This window comes from Ovis canadensis, chromosome 15 (assembly GCF_042477335.2).
Source record: "Ovis canadensis isolate MfBH-ARS-UI-01 breed Bighorn chromosome 15, ARS-UI_OviCan_v2, whole genome shotgun sequence".
NCBI classification, from domain to species: Eukaryota; Metazoa; Chordata; class Mammalia; order Artiodactyla; family Bovidae; genus Ovis; species Ovis canadensis.
The window spans coordinates 29,588,113-29,606,197 of NC_091259.1; the positions used below are offsets into that span (position 1 = coordinate 29,588,113).

General features: G+C 40.5%; 2 protein-coding genes across 2 annotated transcripts in view; one reads left to right on the forward strand and one right to left on the reverse strand.

Moving 5' to 3' along the window:
* LOC138420516 (uncharacterized) overlaps positions 1 to 5,170 on the forward strand; it is a 34,397-nt gene extending 29,227 nt beyond the window's left edge. Inside the window, exon 14 of the mRNA XM_069553751.1 lies at positions 4,539 to 5,170. Coding sequence (XP_069409852.1) covers positions 4,539 to 4,541 — 3 coding nt within the window. The 3' untranslated portion in view covers positions 4,542 to 5,170. The remainder of the gene's footprint in view (positions 1 to 4,538) is intronic.
* Positions 1,524 to 15,284, reverse strand: BTG4 (BTG anti-proliferation factor 4). The gene is made up of 4 exons (XM_069553752.1): positions 15,112 to 15,284; positions 14,354 to 14,491; positions 4,930 to 5,128; positions 1,524 to 1,760 (listed from the first exon to the last, which is right to left on the reverse strand). Exons 1-4 carry the CDS (start codon positions 15,282 to 15,284, stop codon positions 1,581 to 1,583), a joined length of 690 nt encoding a protein of 229 aa, XP_069409853.1. The 3' UTR covers positions 1,524 to 1,580.
* Positions 15,285 to 18,085: the final 2,801 nt, after the last annotated feature.

The following is an 18,085-nucleotide window of genomic DNA, read 5'->3' on the forward strand; positions in this document are numbered from 1 at the left end:
CCCCATGCATCGGCAGGCAGACTCCTAAACATTGTACCATCAAGGACGTCCATGACCCAAGATTTTAATACTCAGACAAGTTGTCCTTCAAGTATAAAAGAATAAAGAACCTCAGGCATAAATAACCCCCCAAACAGAACACCTATGAGTCATCTGTGAAAAAGTTGCTTAAGAATAAAATGCAGCTAATCAAAGACGAATCAAAAGAGATTTCACATATAGAAAAGACTGATGAGCATTTATTGAATCAGTTGAAATGTACAACTAAGCAAAAACACCTGTGGAGAATAAGTATTCCAGGAGAGAACATAAATGTTAAACTTTGACATTAAAAAGTTTCATATATGAAAGTTGCCGAGAGTAAAAAAAGTTCCCATCAGAAGAAAAAAAAAAAAATACTTAGGCTGACAGTTGTGGTAGTCACAATGGTATTGTGGTAGTCATTTCACAATGTATATAAGTAGGAAATCATGTTGTACAACTGAAACTAATAATATTATATGTCAATTACACCTCAATTTTTAAAGTGACATGGAAAATAAGGGGCAATGGCTAATTTAATGGCTAATTTCTGCCGCTTTCATAGCAACAAATAAGCAATACAGTATTTTTTTTTTCAAAGTTTTTAAGACTCTTCTGGCCTTCTGGTGTTTCTTTCTTTAAAAACCATAATAGAAATCTTTCAAAAAATAAAATACTTTGTGGTAGACAATCATACGAATATTTCAACAGCTTCAGTTTCACTTTAGGTTTCTTCGTTTTTCTAAGATCAACTAAAATTAAATCCAAATATCTAACAAATAGTTCATGTAATATAGTTTTCTTGTTAAATCGTCTGTATATCAATTCTTACATTTATATGTATATTAAGAATGACTGGAAAGATGGGCATCATTTAATGTTAACAATGGTAATTTCTGGATGGTGGGAGGGATTTTTATTTCCTTGGTATTTGTATTTCCTGCTTCACTTGAATTCTTCATAATGAGAGCACTCATGAAATGTCATAACTAAGGCTACTAAGAGGCTTAGTAATAAACCAAATATTTTAAAGGGAATTTTTGTATTTTAAAATGTAATTTTCAAAGACGCTCTTGCTGACCTTATGAAACAGAAGAGTTATGGCAGATAAAGAGTAAACCAGAATACTATTCATATATTGTGAGGATCACTCTTCTCTAAATGAAGGTCTACTTTTTTTTTAATGGCTAATGAAAAACAAGAACTTTTAAAACTTTCTTGCAACAGACTCAACTAGGAAGGTATTAAAAACATAGCACATTTATTTAAACTGTTACTTTTGATAATTCATTGACTTATGACAGGTCAATATCTTCATTCTGTTACCTTATTGGGTACATTCATTAGTGTTACATAAAACTTCATGTAAAATTAAACAATTAAAAGTACAGTTAAGAACATAGTCGATCTGCATGAGAGGATTCACCATCATGTACCCTAGTCCCTAATGCAATTTTTTCTGTTTCCTGGGCCTCTCCAGCTTAGACTTATTTTCATTTCAGAGAATATAAAAGTGGCTCCACTGAGCTCTTGCCCATGAGGGCCCAGCTGCTGCACTATCAGTGTGTGTTGACCCAGTGGTACCTGTCCACCCGGTGCCCAGCAGCAGCCCTGTGACCTTTAGGGGTCTTATGCAACGCATGATAAGCATTTCCTAGGAGGCCCATCCGGCCATCCCTCATATTCTTTTTTCGGGGAATTTGGAACCAAGATTGAAAGGGCTGTTTCAAGTTTTCAACCTGGGGAAAAAATAAAAAGGAACATGAGGATTTTCTAATCATCTAATAAGTCAGCTTTAAGGATTAACTATAAACACATAACTCACAGGTATTAAAACTTTTAAAAGCATAGCAAATACAAACGAACAGAAATCAAGATAATTATCTTTGGAAAATTGACTTGATGGAGGTTATGAAATAAAAAACACATTTACTCAAATTAGTATATATTCTGTATTCTTCCCTATCCAACCCCCACCTCACTCAACCCAAAACCGTTTAATTACAATCTCTGGGGCTGAGGTGTAGAAACACCCATCTTAAACATCCCAGATGGCCAATACAGATGTTTTGCAGACCACACTTTGGAAGGACATTGCTCTGAGATAACATAGCTGACTGCAGATCTGATCCTTAGACGAAGATGACCTTTCTAAGGATCAGAATAGAATTAAGCACGAATATTTCACTACATAATTTAAAGCTTTTACACATATAGAGGCTTCCCTCCTCTTTCAATTGGTAAAGAATCCGCCTGAAATGCAGGAGACCCTGGTTCAATTCCTGGCTTAGGAAGATCACCTAGAGAAGGGATAGGCTACCCACTCCAGTATTCCTGGACTTCCTTGTAGCTTAGCTGGTAAAGAATCCGCCGGCAATGTGGGAAACCAGGGTTCGATCCCTGGGTTGGGAAGATTCCCGTAGAGAAGGGAAAGGCTACCCACTCCAGTATTCTGGCCTGGAGAATTCCATGGACTATGGAGTTGCAAAGAGTCAGACACTACTGAAAGACTTTCACTTTCACATATAGAACTAAATACAAACAGTATATATAGTTTAGAAAACTAAACAAGCTGGGGGGGGAGTGCTGGGGGGAATTTGCCAATAATATGACAAGGGGTTAGAGGGATTGAACCTGTGTCTCTTACGTCCCCTTCATTAGCAACTTCTTATGTCTCCTTAATTAGCAGTTGGGTTCTTTACCACTAGCGCCACCTAGGAAGCACCAAAAATATTCCTAACCCTTGAAAAGCCTATAACAACACATTAGGACCTCAAAATAAATGGGTGAAGAAAAAATTCATTAGATAGATAGTACCTACAACATTTAGGTACATGGGGTTTTTGTTTTAATGTTTAATTAGTAATATAATCAATATTATAACAGTCAAAGCTATGTTTTTTCACGTAGTCATGTATGAATGTGAGAGCTGGACAATAAAAACAACTGAGTGCCAAAGAATTGATGCCTTCAAACGGTGGTGCTGGAAAAGACTCTTGAGAGTCCCTTGGACTGCAGGGAGATCCAACCATCCGAAAGGAAATCAACCTTGAATATTCACTGGAAGGACAGAAGCTGAAGCTAAAGCTCTAATACTTTGGCTGCCTGATGCAAAGAACTGGCTCACTGGAAAAGACCCTGATGCTAGGAAAGACTGAAGACAGGAGAAGGGGACGACAGAAGATGAAATGGTTGGATGGCATCACCGACTCAATAGACATGAGTTAGACCAAACTCAGGGAGATAGTGAAGGACAGGGAAGCTTGGCATGCTGCAGTCCATGGGGTTGCAAAGACTCAGACACGACTGAGCGACAGAACAACATAATTAATAAAATGCTATTTTTCAAGGAGAATATCCAATCTTAGGGAAAATGATAAAACAAACACTTTCACATAGAGCTGGTGAGACTACAAATAAAGACATCTTTTTAGAAAGTACTTTGCCATGTGTTAACTTGTAAAATGCCTATGCTCAATGACCTAATAATTCCATGTCTGAGAACCAATCAAGAAACAACTTAAGATTCAGACATCTCTGTAAAAATTAGCTTTTTTAATACCACAACAATGTGAAAGCAACCTAGATGTCTGCCAATAATTTGTTAGCTAAATAAACTATAAAGGAAGCAAGTGGTTTAAAGTGTTAAATAGTTAAATTGCTCTAACATGTCCATACATAAGTGGTTAAGAAAACAAATTACCTACAAAGTGTCAGAGATTCTCCCTAAATCAGTGTTTTTTCAACTGTAAGTTGTCACCATTAGGGGGTCGTAACATCAATTTAAGTGGTTGATATTAATATAATTTATCAAAGACCTGAGGCATTGTGCCTAGTAAGGATAAGTTCGTCATGAAACCTATTTCCAATATATAGGTATGCATATCTTCCTATGATCATGGTTGTGACTTAAAAAATAAATAATTTTTGTTGATTTTTCTTTTTTTTTTTTTTTGAAAACTGCTCTGGTGGTAGAGTCACAGATCTTTGATCATCACTTAATATTCCAAATGTTGTACAGGTGGTATGTTATTTTCCATGTCAAAAACTACTAATTTTAATATCTAATTCTGAAAGAATTTAGGTGAAAGGAAATTTGTGTTGTGCTCAGTCACTCAGTCATGTCTGACACTTTGCAACCTGTGACTAACCTGCCAGGCTCCTTTGTCCATGGGGATTCTCCAGGCAAGAATACTGGAGTGGGTTGCCATGCCCTCCTCCAGGGGATCCTCCCAACCCAGAGACTGAAGCCAGGTCTCCTTCATTGCAGGCAGATCCTTTACCGTCTGAGCCACGAGTGAAGCCCGAAAGAAAATTTACATATGTTCAAATACTATATGGAGAAATTCAGCTAGAAAAAATGGTGTATATCCTGAGCACTCAGCCAAGTTGAGGGAATAAAAAGAGAGAAGGAAGAAAAAAATAGAAAAGTTTTGCCAGAATATCATTATTGTGATTTAAATCTTCATGAATTGTTTTTCCATGTTTCCCAATTATTTGTTTCTTTGCTTTTACAGTGAGCCTATTCTTTTTAGAATTAAAATAGAAAAAAGTGGGCTTCCCTGGTGGCTCAGGGGTGAAGAATCTGCCTGCAGTGCAGGAGACACCCGTTTAATTCCTGGTCTGAGAAGATCCCATGTGCCTGGGGGCAGCTAAGCCCCTGCACCACAACTGCTGAGCCTGTGCTGTAGAGCCTGGGAGCCGCAACTACTAGCCCATGTACTGCAACTGCTGAAGCCGGAGCACTCGAGACTGTGCTCCAGAACAAGAGGAGTCACCGCAACGAGAAGCCCGCGCACCACTCCCAGCACTAGAGGAAAACCTGCACGGCAACAAAGACCCGGCACAAATAAATAAAATTATATTTTAAAAAGGAAAAACTACAGAGGAGAAGTGGAAACACTTTACCTGATAAATACTCTTTGGATTACTGACTTTAGGAATTATCTGAGGTTCTTTCTTACAACTTTCTTCATCAGAGGAAGTGCCAGAGGAGTAGTCTAACGTGGCTCTATTAACAGCATCACTGATTTGTTGGGATAATTCCCATTCCTCCCATCTGCCTTTGAAAGAAGCAATTGTAAATGGATGATTTTTCTCACCATACCTAAGAAAGAAAGGAAAATAAAGCATTCATTAGGGACTCAAATTCGCACAGGTTTTTATTTCCCATCTTTTCTGGAAACAGCTCAGTAACTTACAAGAAGAGTTACTTGAAAACAACAACAACAACAACAAATTGTGAGAATTAGGCCAAGATGGTAGGGTAGCAAGACCTTGAGCTTACCTTCTCTCATGAGCACACCAAGATTACAACTTAGCAGTTATTGATGAGAGGCTGAAATCAGGCAGAAAAGATCTTCTACAATTAAAGTGATAAAGAAGGAACCACAATGAGACAGGTAAGAGGGGTGGAATGTAGTCCAGACACCTACCTGCAGGTGGGCAACACACACACAGGGGGATAATGACAGAGGTTCTCCCAAGGAGCAATCAGTGGGTGAGCCCCACATCACGCTCCCCAGACCAGAGAGCCGACCCCAGGAAGACGAGCCCCCAGGATGTTTGGCTTTGAAAGCCAGGGGGCTTACTTTCTGGAGAGTCAGATGGCTGTCGGAAATAGAGACACCACTCTCCAAAGGCCCACACAAAATTTCACATGCTCTGGGACCCAGAGCAGAGACAGCAGTTTGAAAGGAACCTGCGTCAGACCCACCTGCTGATCTTGGAGAGCCTCCTGCAGAGGCAGGAGGCCGTGGAGCTCACCCTGGGGCCACAGAAACTGGCAGCAGCCATTCTGAGGAGCTCGTTCCACCATGCGAACACTGGTGCTGGCGAGGGCCGCTTTGAAATCCTCCCTCTAGCTGACTAGAACTAGGACCCAGACCTGCCACTAGCCCATGAGCACCAGTGCTGAGTTGCCTTGGGCCAAACACCTGTCCCATCTACTGTCAGGCACATTGCCCTAAGACCCCCTGAGCCCACAGCGGCCCCAGAATACTACACTGTCCACCAGAGGGTGCAGAACCTGGCCCCCACACGCCAGGGCACCAGCACTAGCCCCAGGACCCCCAGGCCCCTGCAGAGACCTAGGATCCAGCTCTGCCTACCAGCGTTCTGGAACCAACCTCAAGACCTCCTGACCCCTGGGCCCACCTGACAATGAACCAGCACTAATCTGGGGGCCAACTTCACACACCAGTGGACATCAAGACCTCTGGGCCCTGGCCTCACCCAGCAACGGGCAGACGCCAGCCCTAGGACCACCACAGGCCCACAGCCTACCATGACAGGACCCAGAGCACCCACCATCAGGCTAACACCAGCTCCAGGATCTCCTGGGCCCAGGCCCCACCTACCAGCAGGTCAACCCTGGCTCTGAGACACCTTGGATCTCTCAGTCAGCCAGCCAATCAGATACCTACCCAACCCACCAATGGACCAAAGAAAGCTTTGGAACACCCTGGACCCTGTAGCTGGCTATCTCAGGGTGCTGCCCCATCCACCAGCAGACCTACAGCAGCTAAATCCAGGACCCCCAGGGTCCTGCACCCAGAAATCTCAAGACATAGCTCCACCCACCAAATGAGCTAGCACTAGCCCCAGGCCACCCTGGGATCCCGTCCCCACCTCCTAAACCCCCATCAACTTCCTGCCACCAGTTCTGAGTCCCTTGTAGCAAGAGAACTCAGGACCTGGTTCTGCCCGACAGTAGGTCAGCACCAGCCCTAGGATCTGGCTACACTCTTCAGCAGGTGGACACCAGCCCCAGGATCCGTTGGGCCTTAATCCTGCCCACCAGCAGGTGGACACCACTTCTGGCATACCTTGGGACCCTCATGCAGCAGCCCCAAGACACAATCCCACCCGCAGTGGGCTAACACTAGCTTTGTGACCCCCAGGCCCTGCAGCCAGAGACCCCAAGACACAGCTCTGCCCACCAGTGAGCCAACACTAAGCCCCAGCACCCTCTCGACCATCCCCCACCCACCAGCAGGCCAATACCAGCTCTAGAACATCTTGAACCCCCTCAGCCAGCCACTGCGGGATCCAGCCTTACTCACCAATGAGCCAGCACCAGCTGCGGGACACTCCAGAACCCACAGCCAGTTGTATCAGAAAGCAACCCACCCACCAGCAGGCTGACATTAAAATTAGAAACCTCAGCCCTGCACCTCCGCCCCCTCCACCCCTCAGCCCCAGAACCCTGCTCTGCCCATCAGTGAGCCAGCACTAGTCCCGGGAGCCCCTTCCTCAGGGTTCCACAGACAACTGCCTCGACCCAACCCTGCAAACCACCAGCTGGCAGCCTCCATACAAGGCAGGGCCTGGCAATCAACCAGACCAGGGGCCAGCCACACCTACCAGACCACCCACAGTAGTCACCCCACCACAGCATAAGGGCCCACATAGGGGGACCCCTAGAGCATACAGCACTGGTGACCAGAGGGGAGAACACCGCTGGAATGCCCTGGATGTCTCCTACAAAAGGCTACTGCTCCAAAGTCAGGAAATACTCCCAACCAACCAGGTACATAGAAATAAAAACAGGCCACAAATGAGGGAACAAAGGAACATGTTCCAAATGAAAGAACAGGATAAAACCCCAGAAGGTAAGTGGAAGAAGGCAATCTACCCAATAAAAAGTTTAAGGTAAAGATCATAAAGATAAACAAAGAACTTGGGAGAAGAATAGAGGAAAACAGTGAAAAGTTAAGAGTTAGAAGATATACAGAAGAATCAAACAGAGCAGGAGAATACAGTCAATGAAATGAAAATACACTAGAGGGACTCAACAGTAGGTTGGGTGATACAGAGGAACAGATCAGTAAGCTGAAAGACAGATTAATATAAATCACTGAACCTGAACAGAAAAAAAGAAAGAAAAAGAAATTAGGATACTTAGAGATCTCTGGAATACCAAGCACACTAACATTTGCATTAGAGAAGAAAAGAAAAGGGTCAGAGAACATATTTGAAGACAAAATAGCTGAAAACTTCCCTACCTGGGAGATGAAACAGACATCCAGGTCCAGGAAGCATAGAGAGTCTCAAATAGAATCAACCCAAGGAGGACAACACCAAGATACATTGTTATTAAAATGGAAAAGACAGAAAATATTAAAAGCAAGGGAAACGCAATAAGTTGCATATAAGGGAATCCCCATAAGGCTATCAGCAGACTTTTCAGCAGAAACTGCAGGCCAGAAGAGTATCATGTAATATATTTAAAGTGATGAAATGGAGACATTATGGCCAAGAATACACCACATGGCAAAGTTTACTCTCAGATTTGAAAAAGAGATCAAAAGTTTTACAGACAAGCAAAAGCTGAAAGGGTTCAGCACCACCAAACCAGTTTTGCAAGAAATGTTAAAAGGGACTTCTCTAAGTGAAAAAGGAAAACCACAACTAGAAACATGAAAATTACAAAAGGAAAAAGCTTATTGGTTAAAGGAAAATATACACTAAAAGCAGCAAGATGAACCACATGCAAACCTAATAGGAAGGCTAAAAGACAGAAGTAGTAAAATTGCCTAGACCTGCAGTAAGTAAGTAAAGGACACATGAAACAATTAGATGCAAAATATGATGTCAAAAACAGTACGCATGAGAGAGGAGGGGTAAAAGTGAAGGACTGCTAAAATGCATTTAAAATTAAAGAGATCAGCAACTCAAATAATCACACTTATACACACACGCACTTTTTTTTTAAAGCAATGGAATTCCAGAAAAACATCTACTTCTGTTTCATTGACTATGCTAAAGTCTTTGCGTGGATCACAACAAACTGTGGAATATTCTTAAAGAGATGGGAATACCAGATCAACTTACTTGTATCCTGAGAAACCTGTTGTAGGTCAAGAAGCAACAGTTAGAACCTTACACGGAACAACTGACTGGTTCAAAATTGGGAAAGGAGTACGACAAGGCTGTATATTGTCACCCTGTTTATTTAAATTATATGCAGGGTACATCATGCGAAATGCTGGGCTGGATGAGCTACAAGCTGGACTTAAGATTGCTGGGAGAAACAAACAACCTCAGATATGCAGATGATACCACCCTAATAGCAGAAAGTGAAGAGGATCTAGAGAGGCTCTTGATGAGGGTGAAGAGGAGAGTGAAAAAGCTGGCTTAAAACTCAACATTAAAAAACAAAGATTATGGCATCTGGTCCCATCACTTCATGGCATACAGAAGGGGACAAAGTGGGAGCAGTGAGGGATTTTCTCTTCTTGGGTTCCAAAATCACTGCAGATGGTGACTGTAGCCATGAAAACAGAAGACGCTTGCTTCTTGGAAGGAAGGCTAAGACAAATCTAAACAGCATATTAAAAAGCAAAGACATCACTTTGCCAACAAAGTTCTGTATAATCAAATCTATGGTTTTTCCAGTAGTCATGTAAGGATGTGAGAGTTGGACCACAGGAAGGCTGAGCACCAAAGAATTGATGCTTTGGAATTGTGGTACTGGAGAAGACTCTTGAGAATCCCTTGGACACCAAGGAGATCAAACCAGTCAATTCTAAAGGAAATCAATCCTGACTGTTCGTTGGAAGGACTGATGATGAAGCTGAAGCTCCAATACTTTGGCTACCTGATGCAAACAGTTGACTCATTGGAAAAGACTCTGATGCTGGGAAAAAATTGAAAACAAAAGGAGAAGAGGGTGGCAGAGGATGAGATGGTTGGATAGCAGCACCAATTCACAAACTTGAACTTGGACATGAACTTGGGCAAATTCCAGGAGATGGTGAGGGAAACAAGGAGGCCTAGTATGCAGCAGTCCATAGGGCCACAAAGAAACAGACATGACTTAGAGACTAAACAACAAAAATACACATAAAATACATATTGCTATATATAAACCTCATGGTAACCAGAAATCAAAATCTATCATCGATACACACAAAAAAAGAGAAAGAAAGCTAAACATCATCCAAACATAATTTGAAGATAGTTAAATAACAAGGGAAGAGAGCAAAAGAACAAAATGAATTACAAAAACACCAAAACAATTGATAAAATGACTGTAAGTACATACCAATCAATAATTACTTTGAATGTAACAGGAATAAGTGTTCTAAAGACAGAGTGAAGATACAAAAATAATACCCATATATATGCTATATATATATGCTATCTATGGAGAAGGCAATGGCACCCCACTCCAGTACTCTTGCCTGGAAAATCTCATGGACAGAGGAGCCTGGTGGGCTGCAGTCCATGGGGTCGCTAAGAGTCGGACACGACTGAGTGACTTCACTTTCACTTTTCACTTTCATGCACTGGAGAAGGAAATGGCAACCCACTCCAGTGTTCCTGCCTGGAGAATCCCAGGGACGGGGGAGCCTGTTGGGCTGCCATTTATGGGGTCGCACAGAGTCAGACAAGACTGAAGTGACTTAGCAGCAGCAGCAGCAGCATGCTATCTATAAGAAACTCACTTTAGATACAAAGACATACAGACTGAAAGTGAGAGGAGATGGCGGTATACTTAAAGAAGTATACCACGTAAACAGAAATGAAAAGAAAGTCACGGCGGCAATATTTACACCAGAAAAAGTAGCCTCTAAGACAAAGTAGACTTTAAAACAAAGACTATAACAACAGACAAAGGAGGACATTATGTAATGATCAAGGATCGATCCAAGAAACTATAACAATTATAAATATATATGCACCCAACATAGGAGCATCTAAATATGTAAGCTAATATTAACAGAGATAAAGGGAGAAATTGACAGTAACACAATAATAGTAGGAGACTTTAACACCCCACTTATATCAATGAACAGATCATACAGACAGAAAAATCAAGAAAGAAACACTAGCCTTAATTGACATAATAGACCAAATGGACTGAACAGATATCTACAGGCCTTCCATCCAAAAGCCACAGAATACATGTTCAAGTGCATGTGGAACATTCTCTGGGACAGACCACATGCTAGGCCGCAAATCAGTTCTCAGTACATTTAAGAAGACTGAAATCCTATTGAGCATCTTTTCTGATCACAATGCTATGAAACTAGAAATTGCTATAAGAAAACTGCAAAAAAACACAAATAAGGCGAAGGCTAAACAATATACTTCTAAAACAACCAATGGATCACTGAAGAAATCAAAGAGAAAATTTAAAAAATACCTCTAGACAAATGAAAACAAAAACACAATGATCCCAAAATCTATGTGATGCACCAAAAGTAGTCCTAAGCAAGAAATTTATAGTGATGCAAGTCTACCTCAGGAAATAAGAAAAATCTCAAGCAACATAACCTTCCACCCAAAGGGACTTTAAGAAAAACAAAGCCCAAAGTTAGCAGAAGGAAAGAAATTATAAATATCAGAGCAGAAATGAAACACAGACAAAAACAGTTTTTTTTAAAAAAAAAGGAAACTAAGAGCTGGCTCCTTGAAAAGATAAACAAAATTGATAAACCTTTAGCCAAATTCATCAAGAGAAAAGGAGACAGCCCAAATCTATAAAATAATAAAAAGTTAGTTAAAAAACAATACCAAATTACAAAGATTGTAAAGAGAGATTGCCATGACTGTAGTAATCTGTATGCAAATAAAATGGACAACCTAGAAGAAACAAATTCATAGAAATGTACAGTCTCCCAATATTGAACCAGAAGGAAATAGAAAATATGAACAGATCAATTACAAGTAATGAAATTGAATCAGTAATGGAAAAAATACTCCCAAGAAACAAAACTCCAGAACCAGAGAGCTTCACAAGTGAGTTCTAACAAACATTTACAGAAGAGTGAACATCTATTCTTCTCAAATTATTTCCAAAAATTTTCAGAGGAAGGAACACTTCCAAACTCATTTTACGAGGCCATATCACCCTGATACCAAAACCAGGCAAAGATATCACAGGAAAAAATTACAGGGTCAGTATCATTGAAGGAAAGTTATGACCAAACTAGATAGCATATTCAAAAGCAGAGTTATTACTTTGCCAACAAAGATCCATCTAGTCAAGGCTGTGGTTTTTCCAGTGGTCATGTATGGATGTGAGAGTTGGACTGTGAGGAAAGCTGAGTGCTGAAGAATTGATGCTTTTGAACCGTGGTGTTGGAGAAGACTCTTGAGAGTCCCTTGGACTGCAAGGAAATCCAACCAGTCCATCCTAAAGGAGACCAGTCCTGGGTGTTCATTGGAAGGAATGATGCTAAGGCTGAAACTCCAGTACTTTAGCCACCTCAAGCGAAGAGTCGACTCATTGGAAAAGACCCTGATGCTGGGAGGGATTGGGGCAGGAGGAGAAGGGAACGACAGAGGATAAGATGGTTGGATGGCATCACCGACTCGATGGACGTGAGGTTTGAGTGAACTCCAGGAGTTGGTGATGGACAGGGAGGCCTGGCGTGCTGCAATTCATGGGGTCACAAAGAGTCAGACACGACTGAGTTACTGAACTGAAATGAACTGATCATTGATGAACAGAGATGCAAATCAGTGGAAGAGAATAGAGAGCCCAGAAATAAACCCATGCATCTATGGTTAATTAATCTATGACAAGGAGGCATGAATATCCAACAGGGAAAAGACAGTCTCTTCAATAAGTGGTGCTGGGAAAATACAGCAGCTACTTGTAAAGAATGAACTTAGGAGTTTCTCATGCCATTACAAAAATAAACTCAAAATGGATCATAAACCTGTATGTAAGATTGTAAACCATAAAAACTCTTAGAAGGTAACATAGCCAGAACTCTGATATAAATTGTAGCAATATTTTCTGGATGTCTCCTAAGGCAAAGAAAACAAAAACAAATTAAACTTACAAGCTTTTGCACAGCAATGGAAACCGTCAACAAAAAGATTACCTACTGAATGGAAGAAAATATTTCCAGGTATAACTATCCACAATATATAGACAGCTCATACAACTTAATATCAAAAAATTTTCATTTCAAATTTTAATTCAAAATTTAATATCAAAAAAAATTAATTTCCAACCTAAAAATGGACCTGAATAGACATTTTTCCAAACAAGACATACAAATAGCTAACAGGCACATAAAGAGATGCTCGATATTTTGTATTATTTAAAGAAATGCAAATCAAAACAATGAGACATTACCTCACACTTGTCAGAATGGCTATCATTAAGACGTCTACAAATATCAAATGTTGGTGAGAACATGGAGAAAAAGGACCCCTTGTACACTATTGGTGGGAATATAAATTGGTGCAGCCACTATGGAATATGGAGATTCCTCACACTAAAAGTAGGATTACCATATGATCCAGCAATTCAACTCCTGGGTATATATCCAGAAAAAATAAAATCATTAATTTGAAAAGATACATGTACCCCAGTATTCTGAGCAGCACTATTTACAATAGCCAAGACATGGAAGTAACACAAGTGCCCGTCAATAGATGAATGGATAAAGAAGATGTGGTATGAGTATGTTCACACTCGAGTACTACTCAGCCATAAAGAATGAAATTCTGCCATCTGCAGCAACATGGATAGACCCAGAGAATATTGTGGTTAGTGAAATAAATCAGAGAAATTCAAATACTGCATGCTATTATTTATAGGTAGAATCTAAAAAAAATAAAATATATGTATATAGCAAAAAAAACTGACTAAACGGATACAGAAAACTATTGGTTACCAGCAGAAAAGAGGGAAGTGAGAAAGGGCAAGGTAGGGGTAGGTACAGACTGCTATGTATAAAATATAAGAATATACTGTACAACACAGGGAATATAGCCAATGTTTTATAATAACTTTAAATGGGGGTATAATTTGTAAAAAAAAAACTTTTGAATTATTAGGATGTATACCTGAAACTAATATAATTTTGTAAATCAACTATAGTTTAAGAAAGAAAATTGAAATGGCTTGTCAGCAAAGCAAATTGAGAGATATTATGACCTTCTGCTACTATACTGTCATAATTGGTGGAGGTCAAGGATTCTGTAAAAGCTTTCTAAGAATTAGCTAAGGTAAAGACAGACTAACTTTTTTTGATTCAACTAATGGACTGACTTGCTGATGATAATTCCTCTTTCCCCTTGATACAGCCTAAAATGCTTGGACTTTATGCAATTGGCAATAGGATGCCATGTTTAAAGTCAAATTTCAAATACTATGGAAAAATCTTTGTGCTTCCCACTCCATCCACCCTAAAATGAAGTCTGTGTTGTCTGATATAGCTTGCATCTAGTCTTAATGGGCTTGTGCCCTCACTGGTAATCCAGGGATTTGCAGCATCACCTTTCACAAAGATGCATAGACTAAATAACCTAAGGTTCCCAAGGGTCACAGACCACACAAACTGGCTCCAATAAGATTACTCACCGGCAGCACACTTCAAAGGGATCTACCCATATGGTCATCTCCTTTGGAAGTCCCAGGTGAGAAAAATCCACGTTACTTTCAGCACAAGCCCTTTCTAGAATAGGATCTTTATTCTGATGATTGTTTATCCTGATACACCTTTAAAAACAAGAAAAGGGAAATGGCGTGGTGACAGTTGGAGAATCATGCTGCTGCCAAGGGTCTCCAATACACACAGCTGCCACCTCACTCCCGTCTCCCCTCAGCTCCTTCACCACCCCTCAGAGGTTTTATAGTACGAGTGAAATGTCAAACTTTTACACAATATGGATTCCATTACTAAATCACACAATCAGTTCACCAAATGTGCTCAGTCATGTTCAGCTCTTCGCAGCTCCATGGATTGCAGCCACCGTGCTCCTCTGTCTGTGGGATTTCCCAGGCAAGAATACTGGAGTGGGCTGACATTTCCTACTCCAGGGGATCTTCCTGACCCAGGGATCAAACCCTCGTCTCTTGTTGTCTCCTGCACTGGCAGGTGGATTCTTTACCACTAGAGCAACCTGGGAAGACTAAAGGTTCTCTGTATATCCTTCACAGTAAACACAAGCTAGAAATTCCTTAATCCACTTCACACAGGAGGTTTGCTCTATAGTTTTCACATTGTGCTATCATCTACTACTCTCCTTTTTTCAAGCCCAAGTTCAAACAAATAAGGCAGGCGGTAGCTGCTGGCTTGTTACTGCCCTTTGCTATGCCTACCACATCCTAGCTCTCACCTGAAGGCTTGCCCTTTAGAAGGGTGATCAGAGTGCCAGTGACTCCTGTACGTTTCAAACAAGATTGTCATCAGCTTTTCTGCAAAGTCTTCTATCTGCTCTTTATTCAGTTTATCATGTTTTTTCACTAATCTTGTCACAAAGAAGACCGTTGTTGCTATTTCATCTCTCATGATTCAAGAAGAGCCTACGAGGAGGTCTGAAACCATTGAAAGGAAGCAAGAAGAAATTAAACAGAAACAAGGGTCTAACTTATTATCAACATGTAATTACCATTTGGAAATTTTATATACATACCTTAAATTTAAAACAGAAGTCACTTGCTAGTCCTTAATGAACTTAAAAAAAGCACATCAATACTATCAACAAAACAGCCAAGCAAACCAGTTCCTCAACTAACCTTTAATGATTCTCAAAGAAAAAAAAATTTTTAATACTGTAATATACTTAAACAAATGATTATGCAAATTAAATACTTTTAAAGTCCAGATCCAGGAGAGTAAGTTACACCAAGCATTACTGTTTAAAAACATATTTACAAAGAGCAAAAACATTTCAGGATATAGTCATTCCTAAAATTGTGGCTCTCAGGTGGCACATTCAAAAGTTAAGATTAATCAAATATATATTATACTTGCCAGCAAAAGATCTTTAGCCCAACAGAAAGGGGGCCAGAGTCGGAAGCCACTCTCACCACACCTGGCTTGTCAGTTCCAGGCTGCAGTTTATATAAACCTGGGTCCCAAGGCCGGATAGGTTTTCCGCCTTACACAGGTGCTGCCCTTTTGGATAATTGACAGCTCCTTCCAGGTCCCCATCAAATTGCTCCTTGGCATATGTAGAGGATATTTGTTACGCAAAGTGTTTGTTTAAAGATTTTCAAACTGGATTTCTATCTTCTGTTTTGCTATTTAAGTCCTATCTTTTATGACATAAATGAGAATCGATCCTTCTCCTTCCAAATCCTAAGAGCCTACATTCCAGTATTTTTGTCTCTCATTTTCTCTTGCAAAACTGTCGACATATTAAAGTATTTTGTCCTGGATCTTTTCTAAAATTAAGCACAACTTTCTTTGAACAGTCATTGTATTGACTCCACACATTTTTCACTGTAAAATAAATGGAAAAGACCTCAAAGTATATCTAGTCTTACTAGTTCTCAAAGGGTAGGTTACTGATCACCTGATTTGGACCCACCGAGCTGCTTGTTAAAAATGCAGATTCCAGGACTTTATCCCAGATTCACTGAATCAATACCTCTAAAGGCATGTCTGGGAATCAATATTTAAAAAGTTCCCCCTGGTGATTCTTATACCCACTAAATTTAAGAACCATTATACCCAGAATATGTCTTTAACACCCATGGTAAGTGGTCATTCAGGTTCTTTGTCAGTGAAAAAGAAGTTTTCTCTTATAAGGAAGCCCATTTCTTTTCTAAAAAGCCCCAAATGCCAGGCAGTCCCTCTCCTTGAGAAGCTACAGCCAACTCTTTATTCTCTATCTGAAAAGCCTAGTTTTTCCCTTTGGAACTGTACAGATTTTATCTAATTCTCCACCACAGGAAGACACTTCAAATACTAGCTATTGAGCCTCCCCTGAGCCTCCTCTTTAGGAAGAGAGCTAACCATTCTTAGCTTTTCAGTAGTTCTTCCCACAGACATGTTACTCAGACATTTCATCACTCACATCTGGATGAGTTTCAGGTGTGTCAGTAATCCTCTTTTAAAGGCTGGAGCCAAGAATTTCTATTGAGCATTTCAAACAAAGCTCCAAGTGCGCTCTGCCATGATGGAATAGAATGGACTGTTACTTGGCTCTGAAAACTGTGTATCTAGAACACAGCCTCAGGCGGCATTTGCCTTAGTGGTAGCGCCATCACGTCTCCGCTTCACGCTGAACTATTAACAGCTAAGCAGTTTTTTTCACTAATGCTATTGTTTTGTCACATTTTTCCCTCCTATGCAACATAATGTTCAAGAATATGAGCTTTGAGAAGAACTGAGTAGAAATTTCTTTGAGTAGAAATTTTTTCAGAGAGAGAATACAGATGGCCAACAGGTATACGAAAAGATGTTCAACATAGCTAATCATCAGGGAAATGCAAATCAAAACTACAGTGAGTTATCATTTCATATCTATCAGAACGGCTATCATCAAGAAGAACACAAATAAATGTTGATGAGGATGTGGGAAAAAGGGAACACTTGTACACTGTTGATGGGAATGTAAATTGATACAGCCACTGTGGAAAACCTGGAAGTTTCTCAAAAAACTAAAAATACAACTACCATACTACTACTACTACTACTACTACTACTACTACTACTACTACTACTACTACTAAGTCGCTTCAGTCGTGTCCAACTCTGTGCGACCCCAGAGACGGCAGCCCACCAGGCTCCCCCGTCCCTGGGATTCTCCAGGCAAGAACCCTGGAGTGGGTTGCCATTTCCTTCTCCAATGCATGAAAGTGAAAAGTGAAAGTGAAGTCGCTCAGTCGTGTTCGACTCTTAGCAGCCCCATGGACTGCAGCCCACCAGGCTCCTCCAACCATGGGATTTTCCAGGCAAGAGTACTGGAGTGGGGTGTCATTGCCTTCTCCGACAACTATCATATGACCCAGAAATTCTGCTCCTGGCTATATTCAAAAAAAATCAAAAACATTAATTTGAAGAGATAACATACACTCCAATGTTCAAAGCGGCATTATTTACAATTGCCAAGATATGGAAGCCAATTAAGTGTCCATCAACTGACGAATGGATAAAGAAGATGTTACACACACACACACACACACACACACACACACACACTGGAATATTACTCAGTTATTTAAAAAAAGAAGCAGAACTTTGCTACTCGCAGCAACATGGGTAGACTTGGAGGGCAGATAAAGACAAGCACTGTATGATGTAACTTATATGTGGAACCTAAAAAATACAACAAACTAGTAAGCAGCAGACTAGTGAGGTGG